Source organism: Dipodomys spectabilis, unplaced genomic scaffold, assembly GCF_019054845.1.
Source record: "Dipodomys spectabilis isolate Male_0828 unplaced genomic scaffold, ASM1905484v1 ptg000165l, whole genome shotgun sequence".
NCBI classification, from domain to species: Eukaryota; Metazoa; Chordata; class Mammalia; order Rodentia; family Heteromyidae; genus Dipodomys; species Dipodomys spectabilis.
The window spans coordinates 3,908,354-3,918,272 of record NW_024870842.1 but is presented as its reverse complement, the minus strand read 5'-3'; the positions used below and the strand labels follow the sequence as shown (position 1 = coordinate 3,918,272).

General features: G+C 44.1%; 1 protein-coding gene across 2 annotated transcripts in view; it reads left to right on the top strand.

The window, feature by feature from the left end:
- The first annotated feature begins 294 nt into the window (after positions 1 to 294).
- Positions 295 to 9,919, top strand: part of Tox3 (TOX high mobility group box family member 3) — a 116,465-nt gene continuing 106,840 nt past the window's right edge. For both annotated transcript variants that reach the window (XM_042693461.1, XM_042693460.1), the window contains exon 1: positions 295 to 549. In XM_042693461.1, the coding sequence (XP_042549395.1) occupies positions 463 to 549 (87 nt within the window). In that variant the 5' untranslated portion in view covers positions 295 to 462. The remainder of the gene's footprint in view (positions 550 to 9,919) is intronic.

Below are 9,919 nucleotides of genomic sequence, written 5' to 3'. Positions count from 1 at the left end.
AGGGGAGGGGAGGGGCCGGGCCCCTTGTCTCCGCGGCTCCTCTCCTCAGTCCGCCCGGGGAGGAGGAGGAGGAGCGGGGCCAGCCGCCGCCGCCGTCCCAGCCTCGCCCCGGCGCACCTGAGCTGGTCGCGCCGCCCCGGGGTCCCCCGCGTCGCGCCCCGCGCTCCGGGCGCCCGGCCCGCGCGCAGGCAGCCTTGGTGCCCCCCGGCGGGGCGCGCGTCCCCCGGGCTGCCTCCGGCCCTCCCGCGGCTCGCGTGGCCGCGCCTTTGTGTGCGGCGGCCGCGGCTCCCGGGCTCCTCGTTGAGCGCCGGGCGCGACGCCCTTCCAGCCCCGCGTCCCGCGCGCTGTTCCTGGGCGCCCCCGGCCGGGCGCCCCCGACGGTGGATCTAGCGGCTGCGAGGAGGCGGGCACCCGCCCCGGAGAGTCCCAGCCCCGGCCCCCGGCCCCGGGCCCGGCTCCGGCATGGATGTGAGGTTCTACCCAGCGGCGGCCGGAGACCCCGCCGGCCTGGACTTCGCGCAGTGCCTGGGGTACTACGGCTACAGCAAGGTGACCGGGCCGGGCCGGGGCTGGGGGACTGGGGCCGGGGGCAACTCTCCATCCCGGGCGCGCCCCGCGCCCCAGCCCGCCGCCGCCGGCACTTTCTTTCCCTCTTTGCTCCCACCCACTCCTTTTCCCGGTGCGCCCTCGGCTCCGTCCAACTCTCGGGTCTTCGCCCTCAGCGCCCTCCCAGCCCCCCCGGTTTGTGTCTCTGCCCTCCCTCGCCTCCCGTCGGCCCGCAGCTCTCCTTCGCACCGAGGGGCCCCGCGCGTGCTTCTTTGTTGCTGTTGTTATTAGTAAACACATCGCAGGCCCCCTCCCCGCCCCCCCGCGTGCGAGGGGTGTGTGTGTGTGGGGGGGACAAAGCCGGGGTCCCCCCATCTCGTAGTCGGATGATCTCGTCCCCCTCCACGAGCTCCATCCCGGTCCCCACCCACTCGTCAGCCGTCCGGGGCCCGCTGGGGAGGGGAAGGAACAAACTTTTCGAGCGTGGCCGGCCCGGGGCGGGGCGGGGCAGGGGTGTGCCGCCGCGGCGGGACCCCCGCAGGTGCCCCCGGGCTGCCTTTTCGCTAGGGCTGTTGGGACTCATGAAGGAAGGTGCCCGCGCCCTCCAGGGTCAGCGCGAAGGATTTCTTACCTCTAGTTTTGTTCGGGTGTGTGTGTGTGTGGGGGGGTAAGTTTTGCATAATGGTGCGTGTGTGTTTGTGTGTGTGTGGGGGGGGGTGGATCCAGCGTTCTCCCCGAGGCCAGCCCCCCTCTCGCAGCACCCCCTGTACCAACTTCGAAGGCCCAGCGTTTTCTGGTGGTCCAAGGTGGATCTCGGGAGGGCAGCGGCTCTGCGAGGTGCCAGGGGCGCGCACCTCGCTCCTCCGTCCTTGCTGAAGTTCCCCACCCACCCCTCACCAGGGCCGGGCTTTGGCGCCCCACATCATCCTGAGGACGATGTGCCGAGAAAGAGCCCCGTTCTGCACGGCCTGTCCCTTTTCAGTGTGGTCTTCCTCCCCTTCCCGCTCCCCCCCCCCCCCATCTCTCTTTCAAAGCCCAGTTTGTTTATGATTGCTTGGATAACAGAGGAGGAAATAAGGAGCCTCTGGAAAGAAAAGGTACTACCCCCAACGAAGGAATAAAAATAACAGGAAGAGGAGGAATCCTAGGTGGGGTCAGAACAGTTTGCCGAGCCCCGTGGCCGGTGGAGACTCCAGTTCTTTCCTATTTGTGTTCGCCGCTCCGCTCTCAACTCCAGTGCTGAAGTTTGTGAACGACCATTAGGGTCTCTTGCTCGCCCTGTGTTGTCGCGGGCCGGCCACGCACCTTGCACTGAGCTACTTCCTAATAAGTGTGGAGCAGAAGGACTTAAATTTGCTGTTTTTAACTCTTTCGTGATGGTGACAGGGACTGATGTTCTCCGAATTTCACAGTAAAGCATTAAAAGCAAAGCACAAAAAGGCCCAGGGCTGTAGCCTGGAGTTAAGGACTGACTGCTGTCTGTCTTCTGATTTTGGATTTACTACTCGGGTTATTAAATGCTTTAAAAAAAAGTCCCCCATGTATACCCAGTCAGGGACTTAGGCAGCCTAATTAAGTACATAGTGTTTCTGAGAATCCAACTAATTGTTCCAGTGGGGTATTATTTATCTCCTTACAACTTAGCCTGTGTATGCAAGCCTGTATAAACTAGGCGTGCTCTTATTTTTGGAAGCCATTACCTTGTCTAATGTAACTGCTTCTTTCCCTTATTTAAGATCAGCAACACTCGAAGACACCAAAATAGAAATCTATTGTACTAATCCAGACGCTGCAATGCGTGGCAAATCTCTGTTCACTAGGATCCCAAGGGTACTTCAAGGGACCGCAAGAAATTGTGGGTGTTTTGTGTGTGTCTCTCTTTCTTTTCTGAGAAAGGCTATTTAGAGTCAATTTAAACTCTGAGCACTTATTTCAGAGGGTATATAAAGCTTGAAAACACACCTTATTTATTGAAGGCTTGTTCAACTTCAGGAGGGTGGATGCAAGCTGCGCTGGTGTCATTTTCTGAATCCAGAATGTATCTGAAATAACATGTTTCCTCAGTAATTCAGCAGTCTGATCATCATAAGTGCAGTGGATACCCAATTTGGGAAAGTTGGATACAGCACTAAACATTGAATGGGATCATTTATTCTTATTCATAAGGGCTGTTGTGTTTACTTGCTTATAGGTAAAAAACAAACTGTATTTCCCTAGTTCTAATCTCAGGAGTGGAAAGCGCAACTTTATTCTCTACAATTTGTCTTTGTAGCGAGAATGAGGTAGAAGAGGAAGTATTAACTTCATGAGTATAAACCAGCAAGTAGTAATTAAAGGTTTATAGCATTTTGCTTCACAGCTAACTTGGGTTTCTGAAGAGCTTTGCTGTTCAGTGTAGGTTTGTATTGAAGATGTGAAATGTAGCATCTGAAGGCAGGCGTATATTTTATTTGAAAGTACCGTAATTATTAATCTCTTAAGACTTCACTTTTGAAAACTTTGTGTTATCTATTTGGATGGGGAAATGAAGGATTAAAAAAAAAAGTATGTGTTTACCTGCTCTTGCTTAACCACCATCTGGGAAACTAGGAGAACTCTCTACTCCATGCTAAAAGAAGTGAAAAGTTAGCGCTTATCTTTAAGTTTATTTACAAACCGTGAATAATAGGGCTTCATTCATTTCTCTCTTTGACAAATGACCAGAGTCTTTTGTATAAATTATATGTGAGTGTATTATCTTTTCTGTTCTGGGAGTATGTGGGTCCTTTTTAAATGTCAGCGCTCATGAAAGTGTACTCTATCTACAGAGAATGGATGAAAGAGTTTTGAGGGTTCAAAAGTCATTGCAAGTAGGAGAATAACTTCAAATAAAATATAGCCAGGATCATTAAAATCAGTTAATAATTCATGAACTAGCCACTGATGTATAAACTTACAGGCATCTCTATTTTCTCGGGGCTAATTTCCATTTTAATTTCAAATCCACAGTTAGAGCATTTCTTTTCTTTTTTCCTGATGTGGCTAGCAAATTAAACCACAATCTATATATTTAAAATAAATAAATAAATAAAGTCCTTATTATGTTATTCAAGTGAATTGGTGGCCCATTGATTATCCATCTGGAGTTTTTCTTTCCCTGGATTCAAAGTAACTTTTTTTTTTTTTAAACAAGAAAATAATATGTTGGGTATGACAGCATCCAGTTGTTAGGAGTTTACTTCCCCCAAATAAGATACTGTATTGAATGTGGGTATAAGAGATTAAATTATACTATGGTTTAATAATGAACTTGGACTACTTCATCTTTTTCTGCATATTATTGGGATTTTCTTTTCATCTCAGAATTTAGCTATTAACTTCTTACACTTATGTAAATTAGTGCTGTGTTGTTTTTACTTCCTTAGTCCCAAACTTTCCTTTCTAATTACCATGTGTGTCATTTATTGATCTTTCTGCTTAATGAAGATATTATAGTGTTAGTGATTTGACTCTACCTTATTGGACTTTATCTTGGCTAGCTTGAAGGATAAAAGAAACTAGGGTAATTTGTTTATCTTTTTGGGTGCTGCACCATGGTTCAAATTGAAAAATATATTTGAGAGAGGAATTTGATGGAAACATCTTAGATTTGTATCTTACACCATCATGAGAATTAACTAAGATATTTCTGAGGTCTGGAATGTGGGTGTTGAATTTTGAGAATAAATTGAGATATTTTCATGGACAGGTCTTCAAATAAGAGGTTGAATCCACATTATAAAGAAGAAACAAGGTTTTCCTAAAGGTTTTAGACCAGGGTTTTATACATATATACACACATACACATATGCCCATACACACATATACACAATATATATGTATGTATATGTAAATGTAGATATATTATCTGGAGGGGCAGCCAGTTTACCTCCGTGACGAGAGTGTTTGTGCCAAGAAGAGAGCATGCCCCTCCCAAGGGGTCCCTTGTTCACCCTTAGTAAACTATTGCCATGACATTGAAATTTATAATAAACATCTCCGGTTTCAAATGTTGCCAGTAAATTACATAATTAAAATCATTCTGTGGGACCCTCCCCTCACAACTTGCTTTTGTATGGCTTTGTAAATTTTTATCTTAGAGAAATCATAAGCAAGTGAGGATTCAAAAATTAGTGATAAGCAATACATAGTTTATGTTCAGTTATGTGGGCAGTGCTTTTCCCATGCCCAACTGTGTTCTTCAGTAGAATGAGTGGAAGGAACTTGGTAATGTCATTTGTGAGAGGTATGAAGTAGAATGAGACTTCTAGTAGAGTGCTTGGTTTTAGGTTACTATTCTGAATCTTTTTAGAACTTTGGCCGGCCCTGAGCATTTACAATTTGGGCTGCCTTCTGCACCATATCAAACATTAAGATGAACCCATATCCCATGTTTAGTATGATTTTATATATGTTATCTGAGTTGTGATTGATTGGTAGGCCATATGTTTACATTTGGTAAGCATTTAGTTTTTATTAGTTTTAATTTTGAAGGATTTTTTTTTGTAGGTGTTGCTCACCTATTTTCTCTCACACATTTTGAGCATTTTGTAGGCCTTTAGGTGCTTGATATTCTAGCTATCTGGTCCATAGTGGATAATGGATAAAACAGTCCTTTCCTCTTCTGAGGAGAGGTCTACAAAGTCCCCATTTGGTCATTCCAAAGAGTGGAATGTTGAATGCCCCATGCTCAGTAGATATGAGCAAATTATTAACTAAAGAAAATTATTTTGAGTCATTTTCAAAGAAGCAAATATCTGTATGTAATTGCAATGTTCAAGTATGCACTGATGTTTCAGGAACTCTCTGCTTTAGTCTGTAGACTCTATTGGAAGCCGAATGCACATGGAGATTCACTTTGTTTCATCTGCATCATATTTAAAAACAAAAAAAAAAGTGAATCAGGAATCTAAAAATCTTTGTATATAATTCTGGAGTGCAGTCTCTCTTTGTTTAGAAATAATCATAAATTTGACAACACTGAACCTGCATCCATGCATGGTGACATCTACAGAGAGCACTTCCTGTGGGCACCTGCACCACCATTCATCACAGTATCACAGTCTTTATTTCTTTTTCTCCTGCTTAGCTCTCTGTATTCCTCTCAGGTCTTGGGAGACTTTGAGTTAGAAAACTTTTGATTAAGAAAGCTTTGAATGAATCAAGCATCAAATGATGCCTAAAACTTGTGAAATGAGGTTCTGATCACTGGAGAAATCACAGACCCAAGTGTGTTTTGTGGTATTTGGGGTAGCAGAGGAAGTGGTAAGAATAGTATATGACTGGTTTTGAAATAGCATTCTTCTTCAGACTTCTCGACAGCTTCTATGAATGGGGGCTTTTGCACTCTATCTGAGTCATAGGTTTGAGGTGGGACTACCAGGTGATGTTGAGGATGTGAAGAATTTCAGACTGTGTTTTTGGTAGAGAGCCTTCCAAGTGAAAGTAGCTTGTTTTTATTTTGGAGACTTATGAGCTGGAATGCTTTGGGCTGCAGATAACAGAGCCCAACACCTGATAGTGTAAACCATAAAGTATCTGTCTATTTATAAAGATGTCTTTAGTTCACAGCCATAGGCTTTTTGGGTGGTTCAATTATGTCTTCAGTTATGTCCCTCTAATTTTCTTTCTTTTCTGCCAGCCTTGGAGTCCAGAAGGTTCCTTGTTGGTCACAAGTTGGCTTCTGTATGTAGTAATGCGTAAAACAGGTAGCAAGGGAGCAGTGCTGTGGGGCTGGTAGCCAAGAATACTTTGCCCTCCTGCATGTCTCTCCTCAGAAGGTAGAACTTTTCAAGTAGGCTGTCTATTTTATCTTATTGATTAGAAGGGGGTCACGTGTTCCCCCCATAGGACACTCATTGGCAAAGAGGAAGGAGACTACTGTGATGGGTTTGGACAGGACTCATGTCATCTCCTGGGGTTGACTATTGCCAAGTGAGCATAATTACCATCGCTGCTCTGTCAGCAAGGGGGAAGGCTGTTGGAAAGATCCCAACAGTGCCTGCTACTGTGTAGTTGGAAGATTTTTGAGTGGAGAGGTTTGGGTGGACTTGTACTTGGTCAAGATGGATTTGACCTCTGGCTGGATTGGGACACTGAAAGCCAGAGTGAAGAGGCTACGTGGGTTGCCAGTTGAGGTAAAGGTGTGAGAAGGGTTTCAACCAGGAAGATATGAAAGAAGAGGCAGACACACAACAAAATTCCTCTGTCACTTGGGAAGAGAGAAAGAAGAGGCAGAGATGACCCATGATATTTGAACTTAGGGCTTGGACCAATGTCAAGACTTTGAGCAAAAGCAATGGAGTCAAATGAAAAATGTTTTAAAAGAAAATATAAAGTTGATTTTTATACATTTGGGTAGAAAATGCTCACAGAAGCATGCATTAGGATGAGAGGGAGACAGAGATAGAGAGAGACAGACAGACACACAAAGAGACAGAGACAGTGTGCATGCTGAGATGAAGACTGAGGAACCTTATTGGAATCTTGCTGTAGGTGATTAAGTGATGGAAATGGATGTGGGTGGTTCCAGAATGAGAGACACCAGGGTAGACGATACAAGGACATAATCTGGGTATCTTTAAGTTTGGTAAGAATTGCTGACTCCTCAGTTAGTGAGTTAGTCATTTAGGAAGTAACACGTGGGACTCATTATTTGGAAATCCTATGGCACTATTAAAACAATGGTAAATGCAGGCATTGGTGGCTCACACCTGTAATCCTAGCAACTCAGGAGGCTGAGGTCTGAAGATAGAGGTTTGAAGCCAGCTTTGGCAGAAAAATCTGAGACTGTCACCTGCAGTTAACCACCAAAAAGCCAGAAATGGAGATGTGGTTCAAATAGGAAAGTGTGAGATGAGTAAAAAAAAAAGAAAATGGGAAGGTGGTTCAGTAGTAGAGCACTTGCCTTGCATGCCTGAGGCCCTGGGTTTGATTCCTCAGCACCACATAAGCAAAAAGAAAAAAGCCGGAAGTGGCGCTGTGGCTCAAGTGGTAGAGCGCTAACCTAGAGCTGAGAGACAGCGCCCAGGCCCAGAGTTCAGGCCCCACGACTGGACCCATCCCCCCCCCCCCCCAAAAAAAAAAAAAAAAAAGAAAAATGAAGCAGGAGCTCAAGGTCCTGAGTTCAAATCTCAGTACTGGCATAAAACAAAACTAACGGCATAAAAAAGAAGTGTGTGCCTGTATGTGCATGATAATATACTCTTGCCCTCTACATAGTTTTTTGGGAAATGAACATTCTTCATTAGTTATTATTAAATGGGAATGATGGAAAATGTGCAACAACACAATTTAAAGCCCTATCAGCCATTTATGAATGGAAACATTTCATCTTCTAAGGTAAGAGGTAATTTTAAATTGGATCTTGTGAGATGTTAATGATGGCTAAGTATATTTGAGACTCAATTTCAAAGGTAGTGCATAAGGAGGGTTAGGATCTTTCATAAGTATGCTTATAAATTCAAGTATGTTTTGAAGGTAAGGTTTTTGTTAAAAACAACAAAAATTTCTGTTTAAAATGTAAGACTTGCTCAAGGTGTACATGAGCTTCTGATGGGTTTTTATATTTTCCTATTGAGATAGAACATCTTATATTCTGATTTCTTAGGTTTGTGTCCTTAATCTCTTCCTCAGGGAGGCCAGGTCTTTTAAATATGGTCCCTGCTTGTGTATAACATATTAGCTACTGAAAAAGTGCTTCTTGTATGACTAACATTTGAACTTTAATCTTAATTTAATTTTGCTTTGTTTTTTTTTCAAAAAGATTAATTTGAATGTCGGGATAATCCATAAAGCAAATTGGCTAATATCAAGGACACATGGATTTTAACTGTGAATGCATATTTGAATAACATAAGCTCACTCTTTTGGAGGTACTAGATTTTAAACTGGGGTTTTCTGTCCCCAACAGTGGCAAGTTTATGTGTTCTTATCTACATTTGAAAAATTTGTTTATGAAGAAGAGTTACATTAAAAGTAATGTTGGAAGTGAATCTGTGAAGTGATCTAGTCTAAGTACCTTAACTATAACACACTGTGGGATTTCTGCACATTTCTACAGCTAATGGACAAGGGATTTACTGTAGAATAATAAAAGTTCTACAGTTTCTTTAAGAAATCTCTTAGGTATAGAAATAAAAGTCCAAAATGCTGACCTGACATGAAACTTTTATGAAAGTATGCTTAGTTGGAAGTTGGTTTTCTTGAGAAAAGGATGAGTTAAATCTAGAAATACCAAACAGTTAAGTAACAGGCACACCAGATCTCTTTGATGTCTATCTCCTTTATGAGAAATGGGGACAGTTATCATTTGTTTATTTTCAAGTAAAAAAATCAGTGTATGGAGTTAATGCAATGTTTTAGTTAAAAATGCTTTGGGCTGACAAGTGAGAAGTTATCCAGGTATGTTAAATACAGTAGGGGTTTTAAGTTTTGTTTCAGGCATAGCTGATCCAGAATCTTAATGACTGTTACAGGACTTTAAATCTGCTGGTTGGCGGCTGCTGCTGCTGCTGCTACTTCTCCTTCGCCTCCTCCTCCTTCTCTTTCTCCTTCTCTGTCTCCTTCTCCTTCTTCCTCCTCCTCTTCTTCTTCCTCCTCCCCTTCCTCTTCCCCTTCCCTTCCCCCCTCCTCCTCTTCCTCCTCCTTCATCTCCTTCTTTTTTTTGTACTTGGATTGTGTTTTGAATTCGGGGTCTTGTGCTCTTGCTTGGCTTTCTTGTAGCACTTCATGACCTGAGCTGTCTCTAGTCTAACAAATTGCTCGTTAATTGGAGATGAACTTTCACAGGCTTTTCTGCCTAGGCTGGCTTTGAACCATGGTTCTCTGATGTCAGCCTGCTGAGTGGTAGAGGAGGTGTCTGTCAGCAGCTCCAAGTCACATTTTCACAACTTTGCCTCCCTCTTGGGTGGTTCAGGCAAATTCTCTTGATCAAGTCATTGTATCTACTGGGTGCTTAGACTGGGGTCCCATGGCCAGGCCCACAGTTTCGTAACTGTCTCAAGGGGGAATTGGAGACATCCGCCAGGAACCACACAGGCTAAGCATAGGAAGCTCCCTTAGTTTCTCAGAGGAAAAGCAAAGTGTTGGTGTCACAAATAATGAAAGGGGTTACAGGGAAGGAGAAAAAGCCCTTGTAATCTGGTAACTCAAGTTTTGTGAGTGTGGAGATTTCTGAGAATTTGTGTAACCTATCTTGATTATTATCCTTTCTGGAAACAGAATTAGCCTGTTTTTATTAATGTGGCTCTTCTAATTATTCTTTATGTTAGTAATGAAACTCTCACTAGGGGCTGAGATTAGATGTGATCTGACTTCAAGACGCCTTGAGTTTGGTTGGGGGCAGGTATATGTG